This window comes from Plectropomus leopardus, chromosome 14, assembly GCF_026936395.1.
Source record: "Plectropomus leopardus strain MGB_pleo_1.0 chromosome 14, ASM2693639v1, whole genome shotgun sequence".
NCBI lineage: Eukaryota > Metazoa > Chordata > Actinopteri > Perciformes > Serranidae > Plectropomus > Plectropomus leopardus.
Window position 1 is genome coordinate 20,424,529 of NC_142189.1, and position 21,995 is coordinate 20,446,523.

Below are 21,995 nucleotides of genomic sequence, written 5' to 3' on the forward strand. Positions count from 1 at the left end.
AAGTAATATTCCTGTAAAAACAAAAAACTGTGTTGCCCACACTAAAAGTCTTCTATTGTACATAATGAAATATTTGCAGAAGTTCAGTTTCAACCTGCAGCTGCCTCTTGGAAAGTTTTTCATCCACGTGGGGGTGGATGACTAATAAAATCAGTTTGCTTCTGGTGGTCTGAGCAAGCTATGGGTGCTGTGAGTGAGCGAGCGAGCGAGCGAGCAGGCGTGGGTGAAGCTCCCTATCTATTGAGGGAGAGAAAACACATGCAGCACTGCGCTCGCACACAGAGTGAGCCCACTTCAGCACCCCATACAGCTCCCATTGATGGTAGCGGCACTTTCGCCCCCGTCTCCCCCATCGAGGCACATTTCATGCATTAGAGACTTGCTTGAAGAGAAGCTGCAAAAAGAGGAAGCAGACAAATAAAAGAGAGGTCAGGCTGTGCAAGCTTTCCTGTAAAATGTGCTTACCTTGCCACCTGCTCCGTTTGTCCCGGTGCAGTGACTGATAAGGGATATGGATGCAGTGAATAGTTTCCCCTCTGCTTTTTTAAGCTCAGTATGTGACCAGTGTTGCCTGCGAGTTGAGTGGTTTGGGACACCACTCCTCCGGGGGCCAGTGTTCTGATTGCATGGCCGACGGGGCAAAACAACAGGACGTGCATGATGGTCCATCCAAATCCTAGAGGGGAACAAAGTGCTGCTCTCAATTTGTTCTGACATCCTGACTTTAGAGAGCAGCCATTGTTCTGACACTCACACTCTGGCAGGTAAAGTCACCTCAAGGCTAGACAGTGAGTGATGCCAAAAGACGGTGAACGGCGACTCCAGTTACAGCGGAGGCTTGTGCCAGCAATAGCAAACGGTCAATAAACACTCCGCGGTCGATGATGCTCTGACAGGCGTCTCTTACCACACAATCCACGTCTTGTTTACTGGTTTTAAACCTTTGTTGTCTGACTGACCCTGACAGCCTTTAAGTTGAGCTCAATTACCTCGTCATCGACCCTAGAATTCATGTTCCAACTCACTGTGTGGGTCATAAACTGGATATTATCTTACACTATTAAAGTCCGTGTAAAGTGAATCAGAGGTTTGTTTCAAAACACATTATAAATGTTGGAAACTGATTGTTGAGAACATGTTGCAAAGACCATGTACTATATAGTACTGAATTGTGGATTTAGATGGTTGATTGTTTTTTTACCATTTTTCTGTTTTAAGATTTTTCGGGCGGGCCTAAAACCATAGCTCAATGACACACTTGAGCTATACCCTGACAATGTAGCAGTATAAAAATGAGAAGCGTTATTAGCATAGTCCTGTGATTGGGCGTGGCCTCCGCTCCTCCAGCAGACACACCCCCAACGTTTCAGATCAGAGAATACTGTGCATTTTTTCATGATTTTGAGACCTTCTTTTACGTACTTTGCGATTTTTTTGGTCATTCAAATTTGGTCAGGTGTTTAATAAAACGTCTTTCTGTGATGTGACAAACTCACATTATCACTTTACCCGGACTTTAAAGATGGATGTTGTTACAGCATTGCTTCATACACTGAAACTGTTACTGTATAGTTCTTTACTTTTAACTAGCGGCAATCTATTACTTTTAACTATTTCACCTGTTTTTTCCTCACTTTTTGCTAAAAAATTCAACTTATCAGCCTTTACAAATCAGCCTTTTTCATTCCTTACTTTTTGCTAAACATTCAAACAGTTCATTCATTGCTTTCAGCTAATTATTTCAACTATTTTTTGGTTACTTTTCACTAACTATTTAAGCTATATATCCATGACTTTTTCACTAACGATTTCAAATATCCATTACTTTTCACTAGTTGTTTCAACTATTTTCTTCTTACTTTTTGCTATTTCAGCTGTTAATCCATTACTTTTAGCCAACTATTTTAACAGTTTCTTAACAGGCTTTTTCAGCCCTTTTTATTCCTTACTTTTTCGCTGACTATCAAACAGTTTATTCATGACTTTAAGCTCGCTGTTCACTAATTGTTGATCCATTACCAAAGTCAAAGTGATGTCACAAGATTGCTGCAATCTTTGTTTGGGGAAAGTGGGGTGTGTAGTCTCTGGTCTGTGCACTGCCAAACTTTAAATGAGCTTCAGATTTTCACTCTTTCAGGTTAATTTCACAACCTAGAGTTACATTACTGGTTTGATGCTGAACTGGAGGCTTGAATAATCTAATCTTGTATATAGCCAGTCACCCAGCAGCTGTTTGGCATGTTGTTGTATTGATGCCACAAAGCAAACAATCTTAATTTAGCAAAAACAGGCTGGAGGTTGACTATAAGAAGTACTTTTAGATAGACTGTTTCATTCCTTACTTTTGTTGAACTATTTCAACTATTATTCCTTACTTTTAACTTTTTCCCAATATTTCAGGAGTTTAGCAAGGAACCACTAACTGTTCATTTATTCACACAAGCGCTGATTTTTTTAATATCGAGTTGATGGACTGCTTTTTTTAGTAGCCTACAGAACAGCATCAGACTAAATTCTAATACTGTTTTGCTGTTTATTTTCCTCCTTAATACAAATTCTGAAAAAAATCGTATGTTAATTTCCTGGCAACTGCACCAGTAGCCCTGTGGGTAAAATCTCTCCTCTCAAAGAGACGATGAATAAGAAGATGTTTCACTATTCATGCCAAATGTATTTATTGACTAAATTTACAGTACACAGTAAACACAAATAATCCTCTTGACCACTGCTCAGCAATTTTGTGTACACTGTGACAATCAGCTTGTTCTCCTACACATAAGAGCCCACTGGCTGACTGTTTGTCCAAGAAATTCATTTACAAAGTGGACGTTTCACATTCTGCAGTAGTATTGGCAGAGAACAGCCTACACCTACTATAAAGGTAAAATAAAACGGCTGTAAATGACTAATGTGGTAAAAGGTAGGTAGTTTTTTTCTGTTATGAGCTCAGCTGTTTTTTTTTCTAACATATTAGTACAGCACAGTCTTTGTAGAAGAGTAGTCATCCTCAGCGCTGTCTTTTCTTCTCCTTGTGGTGGTGGAATACCGTAGTGGGAGTGTTGCATCCCAAAAATAAAGATCAATAACAGTCCAAGTAATAGTCCATCCACACATCTTGTTTTCTCTCTCTGGTTTAGTCTTTTCTCTTCATATGGGTTTGTCTTTTCGCATACAGCCAGCCTCCAGGCGAGGTCTATTCCCTTCTTTCCATCTTGCTTTCGTTTCTCTCCATCTACCCCCAAGCTAACAGGTCCCAGTGCTATACGTGTCCAGGCTTGGACAGGTAGGCTATGAGGGCCACAACCACCCCCACATACATCCCCGTTCCAATGGTGATGGCGAGAGCGGCTAGGAAGAGGGCTCTCCTGGAGCTCATTCCCGCTCTGGAGAAGTCTCCCTTAGAGATGGCCTTGCCTGTCTGACAAAACAAAGCAGAGAGTGAAATGAGCCGGTGTGCTACTCATCAGCACCGAGTGTATGAGTAGGTGTTAAGCCACAGTTAAAAGAGAGAAAACAAGAAATGCTCTCTGGGAGCCATTAGTTTCCATGGCAATTAGGTCATTATCCCTCTGACAGTGACAAATGTGTTGTTTGGGTGTTTTGGTTTCCTATCAAAAAATGAGCCTGGCCTTTAGTTATTTTTCTGGTACATTATTTTCTGCTCCGGTATGATTGTCTCTGTAATTATGGTGGAAGATGTTGCAAAACCATTAAGACTGCAGGACGTCAAGGTAATCTTTTCACACCAGAAAGACGCGACATTAGACTCCTCAGCTGTGGATGCAACAAAATAACTGCAGTGCTCACACGGCACATACTGCGGAGCTCAATGTTAATGGTTTCCTAAAGTGAATACAGAGGACTGACAAGTGAGCCGAACCCGATGAATTTACGTAGTCAATCATCTGAAACAACTGCAAGGAGGGGTGCAGGCTGGAAAATGGGCTGCAGTAGTTCTAGTCTGTGTGCTTGTGCTCGCTGACCTTAAATAGAACGCAGTCTAATCAGAGTTAATGACAAGCTTGAGGTCTCTGGGCTTTTACCTTGTGAGAGTAGTAAAAGGCAACGATGCCCAAGGGCCAGAAGCAGCAGAGCATGGAGAAGATGGCTAGGCCCAGGTAATCCCGAGGGGGCAGCACGATGAAGTTGTCCTCACTCTCGCTGTCACTGGAGCTGTCACTCTGGAAGACAGCGGGATGATGAAGAGTGATTACGTGTCAGAAAAGGAGCCGATGATGCACTTTTGTTTTACATGACGCTTATACTGAGTGCAAATTCTGAGAAAAACTCACAAAATAAGACAAAAGGTGAGTGCAGGGATCTCTAGACCGATATCTAAATGGGGTACAGCTGACGTGCATAGACAGTCAGATGTACTTAGGGTTAGGGGGGTTAGGTTAAGGGTCGGCAACCTGCAGCTCTTCAGTCAGTCTTTATTGGCTCCCTGTAGTTTTGGAAAAACTGAAAATGAATAATTATAATTTTTCAACATTTTAAATATAATTTATCATTGCAATTTCGGACCTGCAGTAAAAATGTACTTTTAAGAAATGGATTAACTCTTTAAACTCCACTACTGCTGCAAGCTTTGTGGCAGCTCAGGAGATTGTAATGCACAGAAAGCTGTTCACGGACGGGGAACACAGGAAAGAATCATTCAATAAAAATATCAGAGCATCTATTTTCAGACTTCAAACTGAGATAGTTCAGAAAATTAAAGATAAGCCCCTCTCAAAGACTGTCAGGGACAGAGCCACAAAAAAGGCAACAAGCATCACCAGTCAGCTCATTAAGGACATCGATTCAGTTCCAGTTTATTCAGTTTCCCGTGATGAGTCCAGTGATGAGAGCGATATTGAGCAGAAAGCGCTGCTGTGCTGGAATGTAAATTCTAGATAAAACTAACAAAAAAAATATAAGTAATTTCTTTATTGTCGTTCTTTAGTTTCATAAATATTACAAAACATGGCATTATTTTAACTGAAAATAACCAGATAATCCCAAGTAGCCCACTGCTGCCACCTTGTGGTAAACATGAGTGCTCAATTAGAAAGGTTGATTGGCTTATTTACTGTTAACAGGCTGTGTTACCCACATTTTTAGGCTGTGGCACACCAAGCCAATGGTCGGCCATCCGGCCATGTTGGGCCGATGGCGAGCGCCTTGTTGTCGCAGTGCGTCCCCCACCGCTGGCCATTGTCAACCCTTGTTGGCTTTTTTTTGCACTGATTCAGCATGTTGAAAATGAAATCACTCTGATTGGCTGTTCAACTCAGCGCAAAAGAAACCAAAGTGGAAAATGTAAACAAAGGGCTACAGTCAAGAGGGAGTGAGGTCAAAACAAACTTGTTCTATGAGGTAAGATTCATTTTCTTGTGCCATTGAGCTCTTTAGCAGAAACGATTCTGGATGGTTTGTGTTTTTGTTCACTGTAAATATGTTTTGTTCTTTCAACATTAGATTGTTTTGTTAATGTGCTGACTGGCTAACTAGTGTCAAGGCGGTCACTTGGTTTTCCATTTTGCATTACTATTACAGACGACCGCTGCAGGTGGTATGGAGGGGTACCTCCTCTCACACAGGCACAGAGCGTACGTGCTGGTTGGCTGTCGGTTTGGTATGTTTCTGTTCAACTTTTTGGCCAAGACACGGCAGGGGGCTTTCGTTGTGCCAGTTCTCTGATGTCAGTTTGGTGCGTCTGAGCCTTTAAGCATTGTAATATGTTTAACGGCAACGTTGCTGAACCCTGGGTAAGGGTTAGGGCACTTTTTTTACATATTTTTTTTTTTTTACATATGCAAAATTTAAGGGACAAATTCACAAAATGAGACAAAAAGTGAGTGCAGTGATCCTGACACCTAATGGGGTTGGTTGGTTGCCATGTGGAGACAGTCAGGTGTACTCTGAATGTCTTCACACTGCTGTAACTTGACAACTCGTACCCCCCCCCCACAGGCCAGTGTATCTGCACATGTTGCGCCACCACCCAGAACAGGATGTGCTCAGCCAGCCAGAAAGGATTTGGTGCCTCTGTCAACACCCATGAGCGGCCTGACAGATAACACGGGATTAACGGATTGTTCCATCATTGCGAGGTGACAGGGGAAACAGCAAGAAGACAGTGTCGTCTGTGTGCTAAATTGCTTCTACAGCATAAGAGACCACCACCATCTCTGCTCAACAGGCTCCCAATACTGTGCATCAATACTCAAACTCAGGGGCCACGAGGGCTGAGCGGGTTAATGAATGATAGATTCGAACGCCACTCAGACTCCATTGGCACATCGCGCCTGCAGCGAGGTTGGCAATGTGACTGCATGAGTGACCTTTAAGAGGACATTGCTGCGCTTCCCTCAGCTGTCCCAGAGATGGAGTAGATGTTTGTCTAAATAAATAGCCTCCATAAGGAGCAGGTTTCATTTGCCTGCAGGGATCAATCAAAGCGGGGGAAAGGAAGGAACAAAATAAAAATCAATATTTAAGGCAGGAACTGAAACAACCATTTTAGAGGTAATTAAAGAACAGTCAGCAAAGCGGCAAGGAAGAAAGAACACTTGTGCAGTATATTTTTAAGCATGTTGTGCACAATTTTCTGTCTTAGCTACTAATCTGATCTACATTTACCAAACTACAGGGTCTAATTTGATCATCTTGTGCTATTTTGGGGGGCGTTTCTGTGTAGAAACCTCATTTAGATGTTAGAGGGAAGCGGAGAATAGTAGTTTCCACCCAGTTACCTTTGCCAAGAGCAGATTATGAGCTCCCTGTTATCTGCTTTATGAACGCTGTCCACCTGGACAGCCGGGTGTGATCCATCAAAACAGCAGCTGGTCATAACCACATAATCTGACATCACATGAATAAACCGGTGGGTACAAACAGCAGTAATCTCCTTTTATCTTTGTAGCAAGACCTGATAACACTTCTGAGTGACTGGTGCTTTCAGTCCTTCTGACAGTCTGCCTGACACCGAGTCCGGCCGGATGGGAACACACTCCAAGTCTGGTCCGATGCCAGTATAACTGATGGGGCTCCGCAGCCCTTAACAACCCTGTCACAGCACTCTCCGAAGCATCGTTAGAGTCTGGAGGGGACAGTTGACTCCACAACAGGCCACACACAGACCCATGTATGTTGTGGCATCACCCACACACTCTTGTTACTTTGTTACCTGCAATTTATTTTTGCTCTGTCACACAGATGTCAAACATCTGCTGACAAAAACTAGCAGTGGAATTACAACAGTAAAGTTACACTACCCTTTTCTCTGAGTCTAAAAAAAGGAATGGGGCACCATAGAAAGGTACAGTGATGATGTGAGTTGCAGTAAGGAGTAAAATGAGTACTTCTGCTGACAAAAAAATGGTTTTATTATGATGAGGAACTGTCACAGACTCTATCCTGGGATTTTAGCATATGTATGAAGCCAACACCAGCTTATCTCTCTCCCTCTTATTTTTAGTCTCCATAGCTGTGAAAATTCTCTTAATGTTTGATATGACTTCTATTCATCAACACACATCTAGCACTCTTTGGGTGTGTTTTTATCATTCAACTAGAAATACTGCCTCGTGGTTGCTTGCCTCCAGGAACCAGTCAAGTTGCAGTTACAGCTTACATCAATGTCTATGTACATCCATCCATACATGTTTCCATGTGAAAACATGGATGCTTCACTCACATCTTTCCTCTCTTGGTCACAGATCTATAGAGTCAGCACAGTTTCAAGATGAACACCCAAGATTAATGTCACCAATTCAGTATCTGACCAAAAGTCTACCCCTCTGTTACCGAGTTATGATGTAAATTAATGGACATTTTTGCAGAACATTATGATGTCACAGTAAAGTTGACCTATGATCTTTTGGATATAAAATGTCATCATTTTATCCAACATTTGTGTGAATTCTTGCATGAATTCTTGGGCTAAAAAAACATGTTTTGTGTGGTTTGAACTTCACCCCAACAAATTCTTAACAGTTCATTCTTGAGTCAAAGTGGACGAGAATGGGAGAGACGCAAGGTTATAGTGACTTTTGCCACCAAAATCTTATCAGTGCATCCTTGACTCAATGTGGACATTTTTGGCAAATTTAAGTAAAATTCCCTAAAGGTGTTAATGAGATATCACGTTCACAACAATGAGATGGATGCAATGTCACCTGTGGCCTTTGACCTTTGCCCACCAAGTTCTTATTGATGCATTCTTGAGTCCAATTGGACATTTGTGCCAAATTTAAAGAAATTCCTGCAAGGCCTTCTTGAGATATTGCGGTCATGAGAATGACAGAGATCTAAGGTCACAGTGACCGTGACCTTTGACCATCAAATTGTAATCACTTTGTGCCAAATTTGAAGATCTTCCCTCAAGGTGTTCTTCAGATATTGTGTTCACAAGGCAACCCGAAAACTGAATAAATCTGAGCAACGAGGTATACACAGATGAACACACACACATGCATGTACGCAGGAAGGGGGAGTAAAGAAACGCAGGTGCTGAGTGAAAAGTCTCATATTCAAGCTGCAAACCCAACTTTCATTAAAGCACTGTTCATCAGATTCATTTGCTCTTGGGAATTGACATGGAATAACTTTAGCTGTGGGCTCACCTGCTCCGACAGCCATGCATCAGCGGAGTCCCGCTTAATACCCTTGCAGCACGGCATTACTTATGGCATTAATGGCAGTCGCTGCCGTGTCTCTATCTATCTGCCAGGGCCTCCGAGTGACAGGAGCTGGCGCGATCATCAGCCCAGTTAGGGTGCTGCTATACTTCTTCCTCTGCCAGCTCAGAGCCCTGGGTGCTTCACAAGCATCCCTGGATGAAATTAGATTTTTACCACTTCCGAAAAGACTTTGCTCTTTTTGCTGTCACGCTTTTCTTTGGAGATTGTAGTTATAGTCCTGAAAGAACAATAGCCTGGATAGATAAACTCAGATGTGTCATTTTCTCAGAATGTAATTATTAAAAAAAAAAGCGTACAATTACCCCGCACTAGACTTGAAAGACTCCAGTAAATTGACCATTTAGAGAAGAGAAATGAGCGTGAATCACAATGGCAGTCCATTAGAATGGTAAATGAAATAATAAGCATCACTGTACACGCCATGACTCACTTTCTACTGAAAGATCGCCCTGACAGTTACAAGTAAGTGTTGCCATGCTTTAAAATGCATATAGCAACTCTGGATTCTAATAACACTGCCAAATAGCTCTTACTTACATCAAATGGCTTTAAGCAGTGTAATTATACCCATATAGCTTGTAGATTTAGGGCTACAGTTGAAATACATACTGCTTGTAGACACCCAGTATATTAGGCACCTACATAAAACATCACCCAAGCAATGCAAACTGCCACAAACACAGAAAACATATTTATATTTTCTTTGGTGTGACCTCTGACCTCATACTCAGGACCCTGCTCCTCCTCCACTTCGTACGACACCGTCTGGATCTTCGCATCCTTCTCTCCTTGTACGCTGTCCAGAGGGTTTTCCGTAGAAACTCCATCCACTACAGTGTCCTTACTCTCTGTGAACGTGGTCTCAAAGCTCTCGCTCTTGGAGTCCTTGCTGTGAAGGCTCACGTCGTCCTTGTACAGGATAAAGTTGGGCCCGTAGAAGGCCTCCACAGCCAGATGCAGGGATGTGGCGTCCAGGAACTGTTGCGTCTTATGCTTGTCATTAGTCCCGGTGTAGTAGTAGCCGATGAGGCTGTCCTGGTAAGGCTGGCTTGAGTAGTCACACTGGTAACCCTGGTAATCGTTGTGCACCACATGTCTGCTGGTTTTGTCCAGCAGGGGGTTCTGGAGCTCACTGAGGCTCTCCATGATGGCAGGTTCAGACGTCTAGTGGATCAGAGGATGAGGTCCAAAAAAAGTTTGGCAGTTTGATAGCTGAAAAAAGTACAGTTACAGTGAAATGGGATTAATAAAAAGCAAGCATTTCAATTAAACCATGGCATGTTTTTGGGGAAATACAGTAGAGCCTGACCGGCATTGGTTTTTCAGGATTGATACTGATACTCGTTATTAGTAGTTAATGAAATAACTGATATTTGGAATAGATATGCATTTACAGTAAAAATGAAAGGCGTCCACTGTTAATATTAAGAATCTGGAATATAAAAAACGCCAACACAAAACTTTGTTTAAATGCCTTTAGAAAGTGTGTAATCAAAACTGAAATGTTCAGCATCATATACAGCAAACTCTCAACTGCTTTACTTATAAAGTCAAGTGAAAATTTAAGTTAGAAAAATGAATAAATAAAAATAGCTCCCTGAGATTTTACAAAGTAAAAGTTCCTCCCATGCTGACACTTTCTCTGCACTTTTTAATTCATGAATTTTATCGACAACCATTAAAATAAAACACTGATACAGATAATCAGCAAAATGCCAAATGTCGGCGTTAGTCCAGCCCCATCGAATGTGTGCTCACCTTTTTTCTCTAATAACCTAAAGTGCATTCAACTTATTTCTGATCCAGACGTTCGGGAGGTTTATAGAATTATCCGCAGAGGTCTCTCTCTCTCCATAACAAAATGACTCAGTGATTTACACCAGTAAAACCACTGAATAAAGCAGTTTCACGTTGCTGTTCTGCATGTCGCAGGCGGGCAGCCAGCCAAGCACCTGTGAATGTGTACTCACATTTTTCCTCTGATAACTTAAGATCCAGCCGGCTCTTATTCCAAACTCGTCAAATACCGCTTCTTGTCAGTGATTTCGACGTTTTGGCCTGTTTAATGGAGGTATGATACATTGCCTGGTGGTGTCAGTGTATAATGCGGCCGGACGGCATCTTTTAAGGTGGTATGATATGTATATCTGTAAATTGGCACACCGTTCCAGAACAGATGCAGGCGGATACCAAGGCCGTCGTGTAGAAGTGAACCCTGATGACCAATCAGCGATTTCTGATGAGCTGGGATGAGAATGTATTGCAAGATCCAGACATTCTGGAGCTTTCAACTTGGAGCTCTCTAAAACAAATTGACCAAGCAAAAATAAAACCAAAATGGTCCTATCTGGAGCCAGTGTTTGATTTGTATGTTGTGGGCTACTGCAGAAACATGGCGGTGCAACAATGTGGACTAAACAGCTCATTCTAAGCTACAAAACGCAATTCTTATTTTCAGGTGATTATATACTAAAGGCTACATACTCATTATATCATATTCCCATTTGTACCAATATATCCCCCTAAATCCCTCACACTGAACCTTTGATCTTTCCAGTAGCTATCCAGTCAGACCGAACATGAGGTTTTCAGTAATGTAATAATCTAGGACATGAATTCAGTATAGGAAATATTTCATCTCGCTTGGCAATCAGCATTCTTCGCACCAGTCGGGGCCATAAAATCACCATCTGCTGTATGTTAAACTGTTGCATCTCACACCCTCAGATTCATACAAACATGTCTGTGAAAAAATAATCTTCCACATGTCACGACTGTATTGAAAACCAGGGGAGGTGCTGGTGTATTTTGCACTGCATACTGATAACTCAAAGTCTGGACTCTCTGACTCTTCCTAAATGTTTTCAAATGAGCGGAAGATCAGTTATAAAATTAGTGGTAAATGTAAAATAACAAAACCCAAAAAAACACTGTCAGAAGAGGCCGTCACTAAGGCAACACATCGGCCAATGAGAGGCTGTGTGATCTGAGCATGTTCAGATTTGAATAAGCAAATCCACTACTTGAATTTGCGAATCCAGCACCAATAGCGAGTCCCTTTTGGCCAGCAAAGACCTTATCCATCAAATTAATCTTTCATCCTGTGTGTTACAATGACATAAGATAAAAGCCACAGAGGCAACTGCATCATATTTTAGAATTAGTAGAAAAAACGAAATCAGAGTCATTTCACGCTTTTTTTGTTGGAAGTGCTGTAGTGAGAAATGAGCCACAGGGTGGAAATACATAAGAAAATGTAGAGATTTTCCACACATTAGAAAAAAAACAGGTATGACAGCACTTGATTTATGAGGCTCGGGAGGCGATTGAGTTGGACACAAACAACTTGGACCGGGCAAAATAACACCAGCACCCAAAATTGAAATGCCATCTAGTGCAACAACATTAAAGACTATAGCCTCAAGACTTTTGCCAACGCCTCTGACACAGCCTCAACAAAATATGAACCCTCACATAGCTAATATTTATTGCAGAGGACTGAATACGTTTGCATATATTTTCTCCATATGCATTGAATTCCTGGCCCACAGAGAAGACATGCAGATCTGCAGCAGACCTTTGGCCCCTGTGACCTCCAGAGAACGAAAACTCACGCAGTCACAGTGGGTTTACAGAGCTGTTCAGCGAGCAGAAGCATGAATAATGTGGGCCAGTCGCTGAATCGGAGCCCACACATCCAAGACTCGTGGCTCAATATCTTCCAGCACTGTGTCCTGCGGTCTCCATTCTCACATGCCTCTGAAGCCGAGCCACTCTCCAGATAACAGGGAATTCCATTACACACTACATTAGACAACAAAAACCGCGTCCTACATCCACAAATAATTCATCTCACACCATGAAAGATGTGCACTTAGCACATGTGAGTGTGTGCTCAGACTACACAATTATTCATGATCAGGAACACATACTGTCTCTGATTTCTCTTTTTATCTTTTGACTATAGTTTATTTATATAAATGTCACACTTTTCTCTCTCTCATACAAAAAACACATCATTATTAATATTTGGATGACATCACGCCTCTTTATTTTTTTTACCTTCAATGAAATTGCAATACTTAACAGATTTTATGTTAATGAGAGAAATCTTCATATTTCTTTACTGTTTTGCTCCTTTGTGTTTTGGAGGGACCTTTATCTACCCTAGAATAACAGGTTAAGAATATTTTTTTTCACAAACTAGTAGCTAAACATCCGAAAATCATCTTACCTGAAGTGGAAAATCCTCCCGCAGCTTTGCTCAGCATCGTTCCTCGGCGCAACTGAGTCGACGGAGACGGACGGACCCACCTTTCTACTTCACATCGTCAGTTTATAGGGGGGAACTGCTATCGCAGCGCAACATTATGACATCCGTTTAAAATGAACTTATTCCGTGTGTGTGAGAATGGACTTTGCTCGCTCAGCTCTGCCTGCCATGGCACCGCCGCTGCGTCTGACAGGTAGATTTTACGCACAGTGTCACACTGAGCTCGAGCTCCAAAACAACTCCGGCAGAGGCTGAGCTGACTCCAGCCAACTGATTGGCTGTTCGAGGAGCGCTGTAAACTAATACTAATACCGACCACGGATTTGACATTTCCAAACTCAACTTGCCTTGCCTGCATGGGCGTCTTCCTCCAGCTCAGTGTCTCGTGCTGGCTTTACGCCTCCCCAGAGGTGCTATTTTGTCTCGTTGCATAAGCAAAGAGTCATTAATTGAATAAAAAAAAAAAAAAAATGGAAGTATATTTTTACATCATATGCGCCAGATTCACTTTGCAGACTCATAGTGTCCTGAAGTAATTGCTTTGCTTGTATTACTTGCACAACAAGCTGTAAGTGTTATTCTTCCCCACTGAGAACGCCCACTCTGTAGAAAACAAACAACACAGCAGGGGCGGACTGGCAACAACAAGCAGCCCGGGAACTCACTGTCAAGCGGCCCCGATTAGATACACATTTTTCAGATTGAGACATGTTTGTTGATCAGTTAATCATTATTATTATTTTTTAAAGCCGTTGATTTGTATTGTTTGTGCTCAGATAAAATGATTTACCTTATTATCAAAAGATTTTCTCCCCATGTTTGTGTAAACAGAAAGCAAAAATGCAAAGTTGAATTGATGTATTCACCGCCTGTTCACCCATCCAACTGGTTGCAAGCAGCACCATTGATGGGGAGCGAAGTGATTGGCACACACACCTGTCAATCATGACTGACTTTTTTTGGAGCCAGAAGGGACCATATTTGGATTAGGGGGTGCAGGTGTGAGGGAGGGACAGATCTAACTCACAGACTGTAGCGATGCCTTACAGACAGCCTGTCACTTAAGCAGCTCCACCCTTAAAGATGCATAACTTTAAGCCTTTATAAAAAGTAAACAACTGAGTTATATAAAATTCACCTTGTGCACAGTTGGGCATTTTAACATGGGGGTCAAGGGGATTTACTTGCTTCTGGAGCCAGCCTCAAATGGCCATTTGAGGAACTGCAGTTTTTGACACTTCGGTGTTAGCTTCGTTTTTCAGCTCGGGAGGTTGCCGCTTAATCCTGACTCTTATGGTATATGCATTTAGACGTCCCAGTAGAGATGACAGCTAGCGATACACAAGGATACACTTGTGACAATGTCACACAACCGTTTACACAACCGACCCTTACAAGGCTCCTGGTGAATATTCCCAAACTTCCTAACAGTCTGCGCCTGCAACACAGAATCTTCACAGAGCATTTTAATAAAGCCTCTCCTTCTCCTACATTAATTTAGAATTCCCCGTCTTCACATAATCTCAGTTTTTATTCTTTGTTTCAGAAAATGTACCAATTTGCCTTCCTGTTCATAGTCCCTGTGATGTTTCTAGTGCGTTCCTAAATATAACTCAGGAATAAGCCACTATTAAATTCATTGCACATTTATATTTGATTAATATTTTAGACAAATCCCATGCATTTATCATGAGCCTGCCAATTTGGTTGTGCCTTTAACCCCACTCTGCTAAGCTGCTTATGATTCCACGCCACAATTTATCATTGTAAACACTGTTTACATAACATTAATATGGATGTATCTCCCATGCAAGCAAATGGGTGACATAATAGATTCCACACAGCAAAACTAAACCTAATTTGTTTTTATCCCAGTGGAGAATAACCATGACATAACTAAAGCATTTACAGGGTCTTTGGTTTAGACTCATGTAAGGACACACTACAAACAGTGCTTAGAGGCGGTATGCCAAAATGCCAAAAAGTAAAAGACTGATATATAGCCACCAAACACTGGACACATATCTTATTCAGAAGGAGCACTCTGTTCCACAGGCTCATAAAAATGTCTGGAGTTAATAATGTGCAAGCCCAGGCTCTGTCACTTTCACTGGGAGATGCATTAAGGTGCTGATGGACACTTTATGGGGGAAACATGGAGCTGCATTTATAAGACTGGGCACACATGAGCAGCGCCTCTCCCAGTGTCACCTTGTGTTCACATGCACGAGGCGACGTGGCATAACAGCCCGGCCATCTCTGTGATGGATACCTCTCCCTCAGGAGACGAGTATATTAGAAGAGGGGGCGAGGAGGGGACCAGAATCTGTAACCATTTATCCATTATTCTTCTGTCTTTCTCTCTCTCCATCAGCAGCACGACTCAGAGGAACACTGATAAAGATCTGAATCTTAAATGTGGCCCAATGAAAATAAAACCAGTATAAACCAGTGCTGCCACTAAGCATAATTTGTGAAAAGAGTAGATTTCTCTTTGGACCAGGCTTTTGCCAGCCTTCTGTAGATGGACTGTGAATATTTATGGTCCTCCCTGTTCCCCTTTCTTCTGCTCCATTTTCCACTCTATATTTAGGCACTGTGTCACTACGTAGCCGACGCACAATTTGTCAAGCATTTCCTCCTCGGAGTCTTGTAATTTTAAGAAACAAAAAGATTATTTGAGCTGCTGGTATTCATGTGTTGTTGATTGACAAAGAGCAAAGCAGAAATTGTTTTTACAGTTACTGACTTTCCTCCCCCGCTGTTTAAAATCGCAGTCAACTCTTGACACCGTGAACTTTCCTGAGGCCCATTAACCGGCTTTAATCATTTAAACACTTTTGGGAATTAATCGTGCCTAATCCGATTGGCAGAGAAAGTATCAAACCACTTAATTTGATCTGGCCTAGTCGGCTTTTGCAAAGAAAGGGGAGATTTAAGCAGCTTTTCCCACAAGGCCGTTCTGTGCACTATTTCCTGTTTGATTAAACACTTGAACAAATCGTATGCCAGTGGAGCACCTTTGACCAGCGAATCAGCCCATGGGGCTGATGGAGAGAAAAAAAGCAAAAATGCTAAATTAAATCTGTTTGCATACTTGAAAGTTCACATTTACGGTAGTAATAGTTTGGACAGATTTGTCTATTTAACCCTTTGAAACCTGAATAAATGGGTTGGATTTCTTTCAAAGTGAAGACAATGAACAAATTAACAACACATGGCCCAAAAAATAGCAAGAAATTAGTAAAAACGTTAGGAAAAAATACCTGAAAATCTGCCAAAAAAAGAAAAAAACACAAAAAATGGCCAGAAAAAAAGTGAAGAAAAATTTAACGAAAATGCATTTTTCTGTAGCATAATTTTAAATATATGATTATCATGATTATAAATACATTCTGTACATTATTCCCTAGTTTTTGATAATCTTCTAATAATTCTTCCCTATTTTAAAACAAAGTTTCAGTTCATTTTCTTCATCACCTTATGCTATTTTTTTGCAATATGTGGGACATTCCTTGGCAAGTTGTTCATTGCCTTTTTCCCCATGTTTTTGAAAAAAAAAAAAAAAATCAAACCATCTCGCTCAGGTTTCACAGGGTTAAATAGCTTGAGAGTGGTGCCTGAATGCAGCACCAGAACAATGATGTTGAGTTAGTTTTTAGCACAATAATATTGCAAGGAGTCAACAGATTCTTATATTTGTAGTTATTCTCATAAAATAAACTGTTTTTCGGCCGCTGGTGCTCATTGCAGACATCAGGTGTTGTGAGAGGACTGCATCCATTTGGCCAAAGAGGTCAGTGTGCAGATAAACAGCGGGACTTCAGTCCCTGCGGCGGCAGGTTCAGGTGCAAGAGCAAGATGAGGTTCGGCATATGGGAAGTGTTTTGGCAGGAGCAGAGGCTAGAGTTTCCTTCCAGACCTGGAGGCAAGCTGCAAGTCTCGAAAACTGAAAACTCACATTTGGACAGAAAGCAACAGCTAAATACTGCGTCATGTTCACCACCTGACTCAGGGTACAATGAGCTGGCCAGGAAGCAGATGACAGCATCCTGTTATGGGCAGAGGGAGAGTATGTAAATTAGAGTTGGTGATTAAGAAGATAGTAGGTAGGTGGAGGAATAAATAACAGATCCAGCTGAACGCCTTCAGGCAGTGGATATTTCTTCCAAAAGAGCAAATTGAGCTTAAGAGCCGACAAGCACAACAAAAGCTCTTTTATAAAGCGGAATTTGTTTACCATAAATGCTGCTATCAGGCTCCAACAGAATTAATTTCAGCGAGCCGTGTTACAGAACTTCACTTTAGTTATTTGTTAAGGTCTGCGGGTAAAGCCGGGCAGTCTGTAGAGCATTAAAGGAAATGGATTTATTGCCCTCTTACATCCAGAGAAAATGAAAATGAGTTTGACTCCTACAGTAGGCTGTCATAATGAAAAACATAATAGTCTTTGAATGCCAACATTATGAGAAGCAATTTCATTAAAGTGTTTGAAAGTTTCACAGTGTGTGACTTTTCAAGGTCTTTCTACAAATGTCCAATCAGAATATTAACAGTATGTGTCTGGACGTTGGCCCACGTCTGTGTGGAGTGGACGTGTGGGGGAGTCCCGAGGGAGCGGCAGAGGCTTTTTGGCTTTGCAATTATCCGACACACAAATGCAATATGTGTCGAATTAGCTGAAAGCGCCTCCATCAGGAGGGGAGAGGTCGGAGTTTGTCATCCGCCGTTTCAGACAGAAGCACCACTTTGCAGCTCTGTACCCTTCACCTATAAACACACATCCCTTTAGCGGCGCTGCGTGGAAAATGCAAAGTGTGCAGCTTGGGAGACGATCCAGTCTGGAGCCGCAGTAGTTAACGTCAATCATAATTGGGCTTCCTCCCATAGAAAGGAAAGTGAACGAGGACAGTGGGGAGCTTCTCATCTTCACAGATCGTTCCACTCTAGAGAAACGCTGTGTGCAGATTAATGGCATCCTCCGTGGCGAGATTTGAAAACTTCCATTAATGGAACACCAATGATAATTTATTTGGACAGGCGAGCTGCTTCTCTGTGAATAATGAAGTGGCCTCGGGATCATTAATATGATGGATTCTGTCTAATGTAGGGGTGCTGTGCCAGAAGTCCTAGCTGTATAAAAAAAAGAAGAAAAAATATACCAGCTGTGTACATTGTTTGTTTATTGATTCGACGCCGTGTTTAAAGGGCTTGAAGATTTTTTTTTTTAACCTTAGAGGATTACCATTTGAAACATTAATAATGCTAATGAACACACGTTAATCCTGTGGAGAGTATATGCAGGTATACCGGGTGATGAGTCAGCCAGGCATGACAGTCTGCTGTACGACTTGCAGGGATATGGTTTTATTCACACTCTATCCCGTCAAGTCCAATGAGAAGAATTAACAATTAAATGTGCCAGGGCTGCCATCCCTGGTGTACCACGGGACCAGCCTGCATATGTTAGAGCTCTCTGCTTTAATATTTTCCATTAAACCATCTATTAAACAGCTGAGGATTTAGTTTTCAATATGCTTCAGAGTGAAACAGAGCACAGATGAAGCCAGATTTCCCTCTCTGTCTGTGGCTGCGGACTGCTGTGGAAGGGTTATAAATAGGTAATCGTATAGGAGCCGCTGCAGGTTAAGCAGGGGAGCTCGCTGAGGGCTGGGGTGACTCATCGCCCTGTCTCTTTGCATCATGTCAGTTACCTGGAGTCTGCACCTGTCACTGGTGCCCCCTACCACCACCTCAAAATCACTGATTCTCACACGTAAACAACCGCCGGTTTCGCTATATAAATATTTACCCCTCAATTTATTAAAGGTTCTATATTTGACATTTTGAGCATTATTCCCTTGAAATCTGAGCAATTTGGCTCGGTTTCTTTCAAAAACACAGGAAGAAGGCAATGAGCAATGAATGAAGGGGGTTTTGTTTGTTTTTCTTCACTTTTGTTATTGTTTGTTGTTTTAAAGTTGGGGGGAGGGGGCAGGTTGTATAAGCCTCTGGCTTCTAGATCTCCCCCTGACGCAATTGTTTGTTGCTTTAATTCAGCTGGCCTTGAAGCCAATTTTACAATTGGCGCCAAATCTGGAATTACACCATCCGGGTCTGTCACATGATGCCATTTGGACCCAAAAACACCTTTTCTCATAGACTTACATCTTACGTTTTTTTTTTTTTGCATATCACAAATCCCTTAAAAATGAAAGTCTTCAGTGCGCTCGCCCTGTGGATCCCATTATGTGGGAGATACAAATAATTCTTATATCACAGAAATCAAGCTTTTTTGGCTTCATGCAACTTTCATAGAAATGATTGGCCCCTGCCTCCAACACTGAATCCAGTTGTCTTCATGCATCCATAGTGTATCCGACTGGCTAATGTGCTCATATGGTGCTTAGCCTTCCACTGGTAACTGCAACAGCATTGTCACAAAACCCGGTTTCACCCTGGTTAACACTGTCAGCTCTGTCAGCACTGTTGCTGTTGTAAGCACTGTCCCTGCTATTATCTGCTAGCCAGTGCTCAGCCTCCTCCATGTTGAGAGCCATGTGTGAACAACCCTGGCTCAGACTCTAAATCATAGACATGCTTTGAAAATCATATTCTGCTCCTAAAAAGTACCTCAAATCAGTATTTTTGTAGTCAACTTTGCAATGAATTAAATTATGACGTGTAATGTGAAAGAAGTCGGTCTTAGGGACAAACCCCATAAAAAATGATCACTCTCTGCAGTCCCCTTTAGGACTGTAGTGTTTTAGCATCTTTCAGCTAATTGTTTTGGTTTGTTCTCATTTTGTGCCGCAGCAGGCACTTTCAGCAGAAAAACTATAAAACCCACTTTATGCCTCCTGTCAAAAACCAGACAGTAGACCAAGTTGGTGACCAGCTGGGAAACACAGGGGGACATTTAGCTGTTGAAGAGCCAGATATTTCCCTCAGGAGGTAATGGAGACCAAAAAAAGAGCTAAGAGAAAAGTGAATATTGGACTTCATTAAGTGGGCACAAACTAAACTCCATACCTGTTGCTTTATGTGAGCATAAAGCAGCGTTGTGTTCACAGCTCATGACGGCGGTTATTGCTGGTTTAAGGACACCATGAACGTACAAAGCAGTTTGAAGAAAACATCATGTGTTTAAAGTTTAAACACAGACTGTTTTGTCTTAACTGTAATTTCAGCTGGCTTACCTCAGCAGCCCTATTGCAGTGATGGCACAAAGATTGTGCTTTATTTACAAAAGTGTAATGCCTTTGTGCACTCAACTGCTGTTAGAATAAGGCTGGTCTGGAAAATTCTTTATCAGCTTTTGACATGCATAAAATCATTTGGTACTTTGTGAACAATAAGACTAAAACGCTGATGTAAAGATTGTAGTAGACTGCATAATCCTCTGCAGTGTAATATGTGTGAAAACAATATTCTACTGAAACAAAAACGGTAAAACTAATTATTTCATTTCATGAAGCTTGCATTATGTATGCGCTGTAAAACTCTGCTTCTCCCTCTGATTTGAATCAATAGCCACACGTTCCCTAATGTTCCTCTTTAATGTTCTTCTCCAAGCTGTAATTTCAGGTGGGTTTATTATCTGAGCCTTGGCAGGCAGCCGTTTTTGCCCTTATTTAAAAAGCTATTTTCAGTGCACACTGTCACAGTGGTTGATGTGGTGCCTAATAAACAATACAAGAGACCCCGGGAGTCCTGTGAGTGTCAAAAGGTCAGGAAGGACTACTTGTTTGTGTGTGCCATCCTGCCTCTCATTTCCAAAAGCCTCTAATGGACCCACAGGAGATGGGAGTCTTTGCACAGTGAAGGACCCATCCGGACATAATTACGGCACGACAGAAATCTATGATGCTCTGCCACGCAATCGTTTTCTATGTCAGTGGCTCACAACTGCTCTACAGGATATGTGTTGACTTGGACAGCCTTTAAAGAGAATCGATGCTCACATGTGTAACCCCTGGGAGTGGAGTAATCATAAGGATCTAAGATGAGGAAAGATTAATTTCTGTAGCTGCTCATCCGTTCGAGGACTCTGGTCCAAGGCTCTTTAAATGACTGGTCTGCTGTGCCATATTAGTTTGGTCATCTATCCCTGGACAGCTGTCTGCTGCAATAGAGTGATCTTTCTGAAAAGCAATGCAGCAGTAGCTCATATTTTTCATCCTAACATGGTCATGATGCCCTCTTATTTCATAACAGGAATATCCTCATGCACTCTAACATGGGAGAATAACAATTCAATACATGTAAAGCCATGAAACAGATGGTATGATCAACATAAAGTACCACACTGGGTCAAGACACTAGGTGTAAGTGATTGTGATAAAAGCAGGTGTTCTTAAAAGATAGGGCAAGTAGTTACAAATGAATAAAAGCATCCAGCAACGCATAACACCACGAAAGATTCCTTCTGGTCACGTTATAAAATGACATAGGCATGTCATGCTGCTGCAAAAGGTGTCTTTCTGCATCAGTGTGTGCATGAGTATCACTGACAAAGCAGCAGTATTTGACGACTTCTGAATGAGAATGGGCTCAAAATGCATCCAAGGGACTCTGGTTGTGGTTAAAAATTCTTTAATTCATGGATAGACCATTGTGTTTTGACTAAAGAGTCCTCATCAGACTCCTATCTTAAAAAAATATTGATGGAACCGTATTGCTTAAAAATTAAATTGCACATGTAATGACTGAGAAGCAGATAGACTAAGATATATTGTTGAGATTGCACCTATTTTTCTAGGGAAATCTCAGACTGTTCATCATCTGTTTTGTAAAAGGATGCACATTTAATGTACTAGTACTTCATTACATCAAAAGAAAGGGGAAAATTTGGAATATAACAAACTCCAACACAAACCTTTGTTTAAATGCCTTTGGCAAATGTTTTATCAAAACTGAGACTTTCCACATCATGTACAACAAGTTCCCAGCAACGTTTTTTATTAAGGCAAGTGAAAATTGGTCCCTGAGGTTTTATGAAATAAAAGTTCACATTTCCTTTGCACGTTTTATTT

The 21,995-nt window shown here is 41.6% G+C and overlaps 1 protein-coding gene across 1 annotated transcript; it reads right to left on the bottom strand.

Annotated features, from left to right (window-relative positions):
* Nucleotides 1-2,650: 2,650 nt before the first annotated feature.
* LOC121953888 (synapse differentiation-inducing gene protein 1-like) lies at nt 2,651-13,470 on the bottom strand. Its single transcript, XM_042501145.2, has 4 exons — nt 12,922-13,470; nt 9,408-9,899; nt 4,044-4,181; nt 2,651-3,418 (listed from the first exon to the last, which is right to left on the bottom strand). The coding sequence occupies exons 2-4, from the start codon at nt 9,831-9,833 to the stop codon at nt 3,260-3,262; spliced, it is 723 nt and encodes a 240-aa protein (XP_042357079.1). The 5' UTR covers nt 9,834-9,899; nt 12,922-13,470; the 3' UTR covers nt 2,651-3,259.
* Nucleotides 13,471-21,995: the final 8,525 nt, after the last annotated feature.